This window comes from Mauremys reevesii, linkage group 5 (genome assembly GCF_016161935.1).
Source record: "Mauremys reevesii isolate NIE-2019 linkage group 5, ASM1616193v1, whole genome shotgun sequence".
Classification (NCBI taxonomy): Eukaryota; Metazoa; Chordata; order Testudines; family Geoemydidae; genus Mauremys; species Mauremys reevesii.
In genome coordinates this window covers 79,397,396-79,409,673 of record NC_052627.1, presented here as the reverse complement: position 1 = coordinate 79,409,673, position 12,278 = coordinate 79,397,396, and the positions used below count along the sequence as shown (strand labels likewise).

At 48.4% G+C, this 12,278-nt stretch overlaps 2 protein-coding genes across 5 annotated transcripts in view; one reads left to right on the top strand and one right to left on the bottom strand.

Moving 5' to 3' along the window:
• Nucleotides 1-12,278, bottom strand: part of HELT (helt bHLH transcription factor) — a 172,679-nt gene that overhangs the window by 135,953 nt on the left and 24,448 nt on the right. The gene's annotated exons all lie outside the window — the stretch shown is intronic.
• The window catches only part of ACSL1 (acyl-CoA synthetase long chain family member 1), a 66,781-nt gene that overhangs the window by 36,844 nt on the left and 17,659 nt on the right, over nt 1-12,278 (top strand). For 2 of the 3 annotated variants that reach the window (XM_039540510.1, XM_039540511.1), the window contains 4 exons: nt 3,155-3,232; nt 7,281-7,415; nt 8,169-8,303; nt 9,289-9,384. In XM_039540510.1, the coding sequence (XP_039396444.1) occupies nt 3,155-3,232; nt 7,281-7,415; nt 8,169-8,303; nt 9,289-9,384 (444 nt within the window). Of the gene's footprint in view, nt 1-3,154; nt 3,233-3,287; nt 3,366-7,280; nt 7,416-8,168; nt 8,304-9,288; nt 9,385-12,278 lie in introns of all 3 variants that reach the window. The other variant, XM_039540512.1, reaches the window with a different exon arrangement.

Sequence of the window (12,278 nt, the reverse complement as noted above, 5' to 3'; positions counted from 1 at the left end):
CACAGCGCTCTGCGGGCAGCCCAGAACCCTTTGAATCCCAGCTGCGGCCAGGAGTCAGAGGGCTCTGGGCTGGCTGCTGATTGCCCCCTCCACAGACCCCTGCCCTAACTGCCCCCAGGACCCCCACCTCCTATGTAACACAGCTGGTCCTTGTCCCGATTGCCCCCTCCCAAGACCCCTGCCTCTATCTAAGCCTCCCTTCTCCTTGTCCCCAACTGCCCCCTCCTGAGATCCCCCCCAACTTCCCCTCAGGACCTCACCCCCACCTGTCCCCTGATGAACCCCTGAGACTCCCATGCCTATCCTACTGCTGCCTGTTCCCTGACTGCCCCCCTGAACCTCCGCCCCATCCAACCCCCCCTGCTCCCTGTCCCTTGACTGCCTCCCGGAACTGCCTACCCCTTCTCCAACCCCCAGCCCCCTTACTGTGCTACTCAGACCAGCGTGTCTGGCTCCATGCAGCTCCAGACACAATGCTGCCATGTTCCCCCGCAGAGCCCCCAGCCCCTGCCCCCAGCACCTGCCTTCCAGATTTGAACACCTCAAAATTCAGGAGTGCTCAAGCTCAGGTTGGGCAGCTGTTACTTCATTTCTCCCAAATCAAATATACTGATCCACTGTAACTTGCTGTAGGAAAAAGTAGGATAAAATTGAGCAAGAAATGCTTATTAGGACTAGAACTGCTATTTTCAACAGCCATTGCCTTTTTGTTTGTTTAAAAGGAAGACAGTGATATTGCATTGGCAAATTCCCCATAGAAAGAAAGAGTGGAACAAAAGAATAATAAAGGCACCAACTTTTCCTCATTTATGGAGGACAGTCTTATAATATGCATCCAGAGATCCTCCAATCACACAAGCTGAAAATTGTTCCACTTTACTGCAGCTCTGTAACCATATGGGAACCAATCCTGTCTGTGTTTTGTGCACATTCAAAATTCCTGCTGAATGACCCACCCTGGGAGCGAGTTACCAGTGACCCAGGGCTGGGGCGGCAGGGGGTATGTGTGGGGGGGAGACCAGGGCTGGGGCAGCAGCAGGGTGGGGGGAGGGCACTGGTGGGGAGGAAAGGGGGAAGCCCAGTGCTGGGGCAGCAGGGGCTGTGGGTGGGGGGAGAGCCCAGGACTGGGGCAGCAGGGGAGTACAGGGGGGAGCCCAGGGCTGGGACGGGGGGCAGCCAATTTTTTTTTGCTAAGGGCAGGAAAAACCTAGAGCCGGCCCTGCCAGGTTCCCCCAGCTGCCGGAGCCCCGGGCCCTTTAATTTGCCCCTGAGGGCTCCCAGCCACCTCTTCAGCTGGGAGCTCCTGGTTGATTTAAAATCAAAACCTCCATACCCCCAACCTTCCTTTTTGGCCCACAGCTGTTTTGGTAGGGTGGCGCTGGGGAAGGAGGGTTTGTTTCCACAGGGCTGGGCGGCCCTGGGGCGGGGTGTTTCTGCGAGGCCAGGAGGTTTTGGCCCTCAGCTGTGGTGTGTGGGTTTTTTTTTTTTTGAGGAATGTGGCCCTCGCTGCTTTACGAGTTGTGCAGGCCTGAATTAGAGAAATGTAGGGCTGGAAGGGACCCTGAGTGGTCATCTGGTCTCTTCTCCCCATGCTGAGTCAGTATACCTTGATGAAACTCTTCTTAAATCACCAATGACAAGGATTCTGCAACCACCCTTTGTAACCTATTCTAGTACTTCACTATCCTTATAGCTAGATTAAATATTAGGAAAAACTAAGTCTCCCTTGCTGCAGATTAAACTTATTACTACTTGGCGTACCTTCAGTGGACATAGAGAACAATTGATCACAGTTCTCTTCATAAAATATATGAAACTTGTTGGGTTCCCCGTTGGTGGTGTTTAAGACTAAATGTAATCAGTAACTCTACACTGAAACCCCTACATTCATTAGATGGAAGTAACTAGTCAACCTGGAATAGACAGTTACCTAGTTAGTGAGGCAACTTAAATTGCAGGTGACTTTGTTTTTATCCTGAAATAGCAAAGTAGTGATTCTAATCAATAAGATGCTGTTTGCCTTTGATCAAACATGCTAATGCTTTTTTTAAGTGCAAAACATTGTGGGGGGGTTGTAGAAACATAACAGTAAGTCTGTTTGTATATCATGGTAAAATTGTTCTATTAAGTATTCACCTCCAGTCTGCAAGTAGGAACCTTATCTTGGGTTGACAAGAATAGACAACTGTTGTAGGCAATACGCTGCTGAACTGTGGTGGCTTGTGCACTACTGTTTACTCAGTTGTTCTCAACCCAGGGGTAGGTGTACCCCAGGGGTATGTGGAGGTCTACCGGGGGTACTCAATTCATCTAGATCAGTGTTTCTCAACCTTGGGATTGTGACCCTGGGTGGGGTGGGGTTGCAGGACAGGTTTAGGAGGCTCCAAGTGCAAGGCTGGCATTAGGGGATGCAAGAATGGCAATTGCACAGGGTCCTATGCTATAGTAGGCCTTGTGAACTGAAGTTACATGCTTCAGACAAGGCTTGCATGTGGAAAAACAGGCTCAAGTATCTCACTGAAATTGAAATATATTGTACTTTATTTTATAATTGTATGGTAAAAATGAAAAACCTTTTCAATAATGTGCTGTGACACTTATGTATGATTTTTGTAAGCAAGTAGTTTAAGTGAGGTGAAACTTGGGGTACATAAGACAGGTACAGTAGTCTGGAAAGGTTGAGAACCACTGCTTACTGTGCTCTAGCTAGCTATTAGTCTGTTAATGTACTTACAGTAAGTTGGGCAAAAACTTCTGAGTGGGATAAACAGTCTTCCTACCCAAGGCACCCAGATTTAATCTGGTTCTTTTCAACGTGTACATCTTCTGAGCACTTGACTACTCTTAATTGTCCCAAAAGTGACTTCCTCTATCCTTGTGGGATAAGGAATGGCTGCTGTACACATCACAACACTAACATCCAAAAAAACCTCAAATCTAACACTTATGTCAAAAGTCTCATCCCTGTGCTGTTTTGGACTTTCTTTGGTCAAAGTATGTAAAAGCCAAGCATACCTTTTTACAAAAAATAAATTTGGTGTCTGGGGTGTGCCCTAGAGTTGAGAAATGTTGCAATAAGCCTTTGTGCTACAAATTGTAACTACTGTGAACATTTACATTTATCTCTCTAACCTGGTTGGCATTTCCCTCACAGAAAGCAATCATTCCTGGTACAGAAGATGTTCTGATCTCATTCTTGCCCCTGGCCCATATGTTTGAAAGAATTGTGGAGGTAGGAATCTGCATGTACTACATTGCTATTCAGAAATCTTTTTTTTTTTTTTTAGAGTGCATGTGTCTTGAACCCCAGTGACACACACATTTCCTTTTTGCCTCTTGCACACATGTTTGAAAGACTAGTCCAGGTAAGTGTTCAAAGGAAACAAATTGTTGTCCGGATAATGTGAGTATTGGGCATTTCACTTCCCAGTTAACCATGAGCTTTAGCTTTACTGAAAAGTAAGTAGTTTCAGGAATAAGTTTATTAAGAACTATATAATAGAGCACTAGATCTTCTTTCAAAATACTTACACTGGCCACGACTTTCTCTAACAACTGGTACTGCATTGAAATGCTATGCTCTTCATTGGCAATGACCTTTAGCTAGCCATAATAGTCTGCAAATAGTTATGCTCTCAGATTATGCAAATTTAACTTAAATTCAATGGAAAAACACCCAGTTCCAAGAATCCCGTTTCCAAGAAGTGATAGTCGGATTTTTGCTTTTGACCTCATAATGGACAAGTGCCTCCATTCTTCCAGGAAGTGAGATTCTTAGAATTGTTGGGTTTTTTCATTTATTTTTTTTAAATGCTAACGAAATTTGGAGCTGCTGGGCCATGCTTTCTGGTGATTTGGCAAAGTCCTAGGACCCCTAACTTGGGGGATAAGGGATTTGACAAAACTGCATTTATAAAAAGTCTAGATTATGGGCTTCACTGAGTTATTACACAAATACTAATGTCAGGGGTACTGGCACAATTTATTAGTGGAAGTGCTGAGAACCATTGAACCAAACTGTAAACCCTGTATGGATAACTCTTGACCCTACTTAGTGAATTGGGGCTGAAGTGGAGACTAGTCAGACCAAATAAATGATGGCCTATATCATCAGTAGGTAATGCATGCCATACAGAAGTATGGTGTTTATAGTAGAGTATATCAATAGTCTGCATAACAGTGACTTGGTGTACCAAGCTGCTTAAAATGGGGGCTGGCAGGTGTTATGAAGGCAAATAGTAGTTTGGAATATCCAAATCTTATTTAAAACTTGGGAGTTGGGTTACACTTGCATCTGAATTTTTCCAGCTTTAAGGTGTCTGTTACAGTTTTAAAAAACATTAAGGCTTTTCCCTTGGTTATTTAGTTGCAATATTAACTCTAAAAGTCTTAATATTTAGAGTGCAAAAGGCTGGGAGTGCTGCTGCTATGATGTGAGTGGAGTGAGGAGAAGAGTTCTCAAAGGTGGAATTGAGTGGGTGGAACTGATTCAGTATGAAGAGGCTATTGCTGCTGTAAAATTGACTAGTAGTTCTTAGAACTCAAGTCTACCAACACTTTTTTTATATTCTCATCACTTAAAGTGTAGCATCCACCTTGCTAGAGCAAACTATCTGAACTGGTTGTCTCTGTAATACACGGGCTTTCTAGTTCAGCAATCTGTAATGGCTTGCAAAATCATAAGTATTCTGAAGACTTAAGTAGCTAACCAGACAGATAGGAAGTTGTGATGTAAACAGATCTTTCGTGGGATAAAAACCTGTACTTGAGTGCTATGTAGTCTAGGTACTTGTAAGAAACCTAGAGCACTCTGCTTTAAAGCAATCTTGACAGACACATTGATTGCTCATTAAGTTACTTCTAAATATATTCAAAGTAATGGCTTTGAGTTTCTAGCTCTTCCTTTTGTCTAAGGAAACCTAATTTGGAGCTTAGAAATTTTGTAATTCAGATCTGTAACCCAAATTTCAGTGGTGGGAGGCAATTGGGTTTCCACTTGGACCATGCATACAGCATCTCTAGATTGAAACCTAGTCTACCTCCCAATTTCAGATACGGGAAAGGTTAACTGTGGTGCTGTCGGTGTACTACTTTGACTCCACTACTTCAATAGCTGGAAAACTTTTCCAGAATGAGGTCACTGTTATCACCTCCAGTCATAAAATCTACATAAACTGCCTATGCAGCCATTCATCACAACTGACTCTTGTGCTAGGGGAATGCAGACTTTCATTTGTTCCTGCCAGTGTTGGAGTCAAATCTTGATTACATGTGTGGCAGCTCCTTGGGCTACCACTTGACTAATAGTAGCCTTGTTATAGCCCACCACTCTGAATGATTGATGAAATCATGAGAAGGCATAATTCTAGGCAAAACAGCTGCTCTTGACCCAACAGACTTTAAAATCCTTTGCTCACTTGGCTGGAGGCAGCAAGTGGGAAAAGTTATGGGAAAAAATGTCATCTTGCCATCCATTGCAGGTATATCACCTGAAAGAAGTTGAACAGTAAGCAAATGACAAGACAAATTAACTATGCTAATATACTATAATCATTGTGGTATGCAGTTGTAATAGTTGTAACATTTGCTCACTTCAGGATGGTGTGTAGGGAACAGGGGCGGCTCTAGCCATTTTGCCGCCCCAAGCATGGCGGCACGCCGCAAGGGGCGCTCTGCTGGTCGCCGGTCCCGCGGCTCCAGTGGACTTCCCGCAGATGTGCCTGCAGATGCTCCACCGGAGCTGCGGGACCAGCAGACCCTCCGCAGGCACGCCTGTGGGAGGTCCACCGGAGCCGCCTGCCACGCAACCGGCAGAGTGCCCCCCGCGGCATGCTGCCCCAGCACATGCTTGGCGTGCTGGGGCCTGGAGCTGCCCCTGGTAGGGAATGAGTAAAAGACTGGGTGGCCTCTAAAAGAAGCCACTGTGAAGTAAAACATAAGCAGATGGCTTGCGAAAAGACAGAGAACATAAGTTTGCCAGTTTGTTCTAAGACTTAAGCTAGGTAAAATGTGCAGCAGTCATCAGGAGAGCTACAGTCTTAATTTCAAGAGTTTCCTTCTTCCCCTGGCACAGGGACGCCTAGAGGGGGGGGCAAGAGGGGCAATTTGCCCCAGGCCCCGAGCCCCACAAGGGCCCCCATGAGAGTTTTTTGGGGCCCCTGGAGCAGGGTCCCTCACTCGCTCCGGGGGCCCCGGAAAACTCTTGCGGGGCCGGGCGCAGGAGCTTCTTCGCTCCTGGTCTTTGCTGGCGGGGGGTCCTTCCGCTCCAGGGCGGAAGGACCCCCCCACTGGCGAATTACCGCTGAAGACGGACCCGCTGCCGAAGCGCAGCCCGGTCTTCGGCGGTAATTCAGCGGCGGGGGGCCCTTCCCTTCCGGGACCCACCGCCAAAGTGCCCCGAAGACCCGCGGCGGGGGCCCCCCCCACCGCAGAATTACCGCCGAAGACCGGGCTGCACTTCGGCAGCGGGTCCCGCTTCGGCAGTAATTCGGCGGAGGGGGGCCCCCGCCGCGGGTCTTCGGGGCACTTTGGCGGTGGGTCCCGGAAGGGAAGGGCCCCCCGCCGCTGAAGACCCCGGGCCCCCAGAATCCTCTGGGCGGCCCTGCCCTGGCAGCCTGCTTCTCCCTGTCCTCTCCTTCCTTAAATCACAGGGTACCATTCTAACTGGAAGGACCCTGACAGTTAGCAGCAGACTCTTGCTGCTGAGTTTGCAGCAACTTGGCTGTTAGCTATCCAGTAGGAGAACCAGTATATCCTTCTTGGAGAAGCTGGTCCACTGTAGGAAGGATTTGGCAGCGGAGGGGCAGTGGGACTCTGCATTTGGGGTAGGGTGCAGAGGACTTAATGAGGGAAAACAAGAGGGCTTTCAGTTACTGGTGAGGAGAATATAAGACTGGAAGGGACCTCGAGAGGTCATCTAGTCCAGTCCCCTGCACTTGTGGCAGGACTAAATATTTAGATCATCCCTGACAGGTGTTTGTCTAACCAGCTCTTAAAAATCTCCAGTGATGAAAATTCCCCAACAAGCTGCCTTGTCTCCCTTGGTGCTTCATCATTCCTGTCCTACCCTTAAATGAAACATTTTTTTTTCCAGAGGCTCTCTCCCACTACCACCGGTTCAGCCCCACTAGAACAACTGGGAAGACTTAAGATGGAGTTGGCATGGGTGGGGTAGCAGCTGCCAAGACTAGAGAAAATACTGGATCATCAGTTTAACCCACTCTAAATGTATCTCTTTAACTATAGCTCATGTACTAAAAGCAGTTTTATTATCTTAACAGTGTGTGATTCTCTGCCATGGAGCTCGGATAGGATTCTTCCAGGGGGACATCAGACTACTTATGGATGACTTAAAAACACTGCAGCCAACTGTATTTCCTGTTGTACCAAGACTGCTGAACCGGATGTTTGACAAAGTAAGTCTAGTAGCATTAATCTAAACCTGATCAAATTAAACTGAAAACCACTTTCAGAAAGCTGTGCCAATAATGGGGTAAGATTTGCTAGCCACCAAAACCTTGGATGGGTCATTAACTTCTAAAACATATGCCTGCATATACAATACCGTTAACTATAGTTTCAGTCCTTAGAGAGTTAAGTTAATGGTTGGCTGTGTTAGATATCCCTAGAAAGGCAGCATGTTCTGGTGGAGACGGGACTGAGTCAGACATGGGTTTTAGTCACTAGTAGAGCTGTATCTCCTGTGTGGCCTTGAGCAAGTGGCTTAGGTCCATAAACACTTAGGTCATGCCAAGCTGAGGCATAAAACTCTTCCATGCTAGCCTGATGTGTGCTAAATAGTCATGTGGATGCTGCTGACATGCACCAGAAGTTCCTCAGTGTACTCTGATCTACCCTTGTTTCAAAGCAGGGTAGGTCAACACTAACAAACTGCTGGTGCATGTCAACAGAGTCCATGTGAATTCTTCATTCAAATCAGGCTAGTGCATGGTAGATTTACACCCGATCTTACTATGAATTAAATAGTCATGCAGACAAGCTCTTAGCCTCTCTATCTTAGGCCTCGCATCTGGGATAAAATACTTCTCTGTAAAGGCTTCTGAGAAAAATTTACTACTTTTTTTAATTCTTTTTGTGCTTTGCCATAAAAATGAAGGAACACTATCCTATGAACTTTCTAATACAAGATTTAACTTCATTCATATTAGATCTTTGGACAAGCCAATACTTCACTGAAAAGGTGGATCCTGGACTTTGCTTCCAAGAGGAAAGAAGCAGAACTTAGAAGTGGCATAATTAGAAAGAACAGTCTGTGGGATAAACTGATCTTCCACAAAATACAGGTATGCTTGAAACTCTCTCCGCTCACACAAATTCTCATGTTATAAATCTTTGGAGGATTACTCCTTTATTAGTTCAAAGAAACACTATGAAATAGATTATCCTGAAACAAATCTCTTGCTTCAGACAGGCAAACAAATAGCATAGAATATCTGAGTAATCTTTTTCTCTACAATACATGTTGATAGCTATGTGCTGTACAAAGGCCTCAAAGCTTCAGAAATCCCACTTGACTATCCTTTCTCTAATAATAGATTCATTAGGCTCTCTGAAGTGCATGAAACTGTGAAATGTCCTACCAGCATCCTAGCTGAGTGCCTAACATCCTAAGATACTTAATGCATCTAGTGACCTTGAAATCACTATATCCAAAGCACATTCTTATAACTGAGCTGTAGGCGTCAGACTACAATCACTCAATATGAATGGGACTCCTTTCAGTCTGGGTAAAGGATGTCTTGGCCAGTCAAGAGCCTATGTGTACATGTGAAATTCAAAGTAAGCTGTTTGCTTGTACTTCTGGTATTGGTGCTTCATTTTAATCTTAGATGATGACCTGTGCCACTGACTGCCCCTCTCCATACTGTAACTCTGATGTCTAGCATGGTTAATCAGAGCAGTTTCACACCCATCCTCCTTACAATAGGACTGCTGCAAAGCCAAATCCCACAGAGGGGCCATGGCTTAGGGCTCTGTAGATGCAGTTGTCTGTGTGCCAGAGATGCAGTAACAGCATAGTGTGGTCTTTGTGGATAGTGGATTGCAGAAAATGGCTGCAAATAACTGAGTTTAGTTTGAGGATAAAGCAAGTCAAGAAAAAGTTAGCTCATCTTTCTAGAACAGGATACCTTTTAAAACTAGACGAGTGCCCAGCACTGTGGTTTCTCTTGGGACTCTTATTGGGGTGGGAGGAGGACTTCTGAAAATCTCTCTCTCATTAAACTGCTGTTAGTGTCCAGAATACCTTCTCTCTTTTTTATTTTTAAGGCAAGTCTGGGAGGAAAAGTAAGACTAATGATCACTGGAGCAGCTCCTGTGTCTGCGAGTGTACTGACCTTCCTAAGAGCAGCTCTTGGTTGTCAGGTGAGTTCAGGTTTCAGAGACCAGATTGCATGCATACATGTCTGAACACTGTATACAGTACTAAACACTGGCTGGAAATATACGCATTAGGTAGGAGCTTGCAACAAGAGCTCTATTAAGGATTTTGCTATTTTGGTGAATTAGCTCTAATGCAATACATTCTAGCAATGGAGCATTCTGGGTAGAGTGACTATATATTGAGTAATGCCTAATGACTATTTTTAGAACTGTTCACTAAGGCAGAGGCAGAGACACACAAACTACACATCTCAGAATTCACAACTCGCATTTATCGCTAGAGCGCTCTGATCATCCAACTGCTTTCTAGTGTCTTAGTATCCTTAGCAGCACCCTTAAGATGTCTTTGTACTATGAAGACATGCCAATGGTGGCATGAAATTCCATGGTTTTTTCCTTTCCCCACTCCATATCAAATGTGACCAGTTTCCAAGTCACTCTCCTAAATGACAGTTCTTGGATCTAAAATTCTGGCGTGGTTTCCTTGTAACTGGTGTATACTCTAAATCTCAAACACTTCAGTTGGATCTGGGTAACTAGTGTCAATGTGAGGCTGAAATATCTCCATTTAACTCTGGGAGCACTTAGAAGGCTGGCAGTTTAAAACACACAAACCCCCATGCCCTTGGAGATGAGAATTGTGAGTAGGACTAGAGGTGTAAAACCTCCTATTTGGCACTGGAAATAATTAATGGGCTCTTCAGTCTAACAGAAAAGGGATAACACAATCCAGTGGCTAGAAGTTGAAGCTAGATAAATTCAGGCTGAAAATAAGACTTTTTTTTTAAGTGAGTAACTAGCAATTGGAACAGTTTACCAAGGGTGTGGAGGATTCTCACTGAGCACTTTTTACATCAAGACTGGATATTTTTCTAAAAGGTATGCTCTAGGAGAGTTGGAAGTTCTTCTTCGAGTGATTGCTCCTATGCATTCCAGTTAGGTGTGCGCGCCGTGCGTGCACGGCATCTCGGAACTTTTTTACCCTAGCAACACCGGCGGGCTGGCTGGCGCCCCCGGAGTGGCACCGCTATGGCGCGTGTTATATACCCCAGCCGGCCCGTCCGCTCCTCTGTTCCTTCTTACCGCCCGTGACGGCCAGTTGGAACTGTGGAGTGCTCTTTGTCCTCCACAACCCTAGCTCTCGCTTCTTGTTTGTACATAGTTAGTTTAGTGATTAGTTTTTACAGTTTGTTAGTTAGACAGTTAGTGTTTAAAGATAAGGTAAAAGGGGGGGTTTTCCCCCTTTGCCTCCCCTGGTGCGGGCTCATGCCCAAGGCACCGGGCTTTAAGCCCTGCGCAGCATGCCAGAGGCCTATACCTGTCGGAGACCCGCACGACGCCTGCCTCCGTTGCCTGGACGAAGGACATAGAACAGATAAGTGTTCGCTCTGTTCCACCTTCAAACTGCGAACTCGAAAAGAGCGGGATATCCGCTTAAAGCAGCTCCTGATGGAAGCGTCACTCCAGCCCCCAGCACCGTCCGCGCCGGCACCGCGAGCTTCCTCGGTGCAGAGCGCACTGGCGGCACCGAGCCGCTCAGGCTCCGCGGCACCACAGCCTCAGAAAGCGGCTACGAAGTCCCGGCACCGCTCGCTTTCGCCTTCAAAGAGACATAAGCTGGCGAAGGCGCTTGCTCAGGCCCGCGCTGAGGACTTGGTGAAAACGGTTGCGCCACCTGCGGCCCCGCGGTGACCGTGCACAAGTCGTGCACCGGACCTTTGACTCCAGTGCCGCAAGGCCCGTCGAGTCCGGCGCCGCCACGCTCCCTGGTACCGACCGTGGTTGAGCCCCGGCTGCTGTCGACGCCGGAGACATTCTCTTCGGCGCATGAGCTGATTCAGCTCATAGAGGCACCGAGCCCCCGGCACCGCCGGTGCGGGCTGTCGTGTCGGCGGGAAAGCCGGCCAGAATGACCCGGCCACCGTCTCTGGACAGGCGACATGGACCGCACACCTGGTCCCAGTCACGTTCCCAGTCCTATGGCAGATCTCCGTCCCGTCGCTCGCGATCTCGGCACCGCTCGCCATCGCGGTACCGATCGCTGTCGAGACGTCGGTCGCAGTCCCGGTACCGCTCGTCATCGCGGTACCGGTCGTACTCCCGGCGTCGCACGAGGTCCAGGTCGCCATCACGTTGGCACCGGCGGAGGTCTCCGTCCCGGCACCGTGACTCGCGCGGCCGCTCCCGGCACCGCAGGTCTCAATCCAGGTCGAGCTCCCGGCACCGGTCGAGCTCCCGGCACCGTGACGGACATCACTCCCAGTCGCCATCCCGGTACCGAGCGGACCAGCATCGCTCTTCGCTGCCATCCGGGGACGGACTGCCTCATTCGGCTGCGCACTCAGTCAGCGCCTCGGCACCTCCATGGTCATCACGCTCCGCGTCGGTCGCTTCTGGGACGGAGGGCTACGGACACCTGCCGCCCACCCCACAGGGCCATCCTCAAGGAGCACAGCTGTGGGGCTTCTGGGTTCCCTGGGCCCAGTATGAGGCTCAGGGGGTGCCCTTCCCCCCGAGACCCCTGGCGTCCGAGCGCAGGGTACCGGAGGTGACACTCAGCCGACCGGCCCCTTCGCCACCAGGCGCGGGTTCCATACCGCCTGAGCCCCAGGGGCACGCGCAGCCCGACCCTCCCGACGAGCAGGCAGCGGACCCATCTTCGGAGGCGGTCATCCAGGGCTTGTCCTCCTCGTCCTCGCCTGACTAAGCGGTGGCCGGAGCGTCGACCAAGGAGCCTCCGCCCATAGACTTGAAGGCGCACCAGGACCTACTTCGCCGCGGGGCGATGGCTATGGCTCTACCGATAGCGGAGGTCCAGGAGGACGAGGACCCCATCACGAATGTTGTTGGGGCAGAGGTTCCAGTGCATGTCGCAC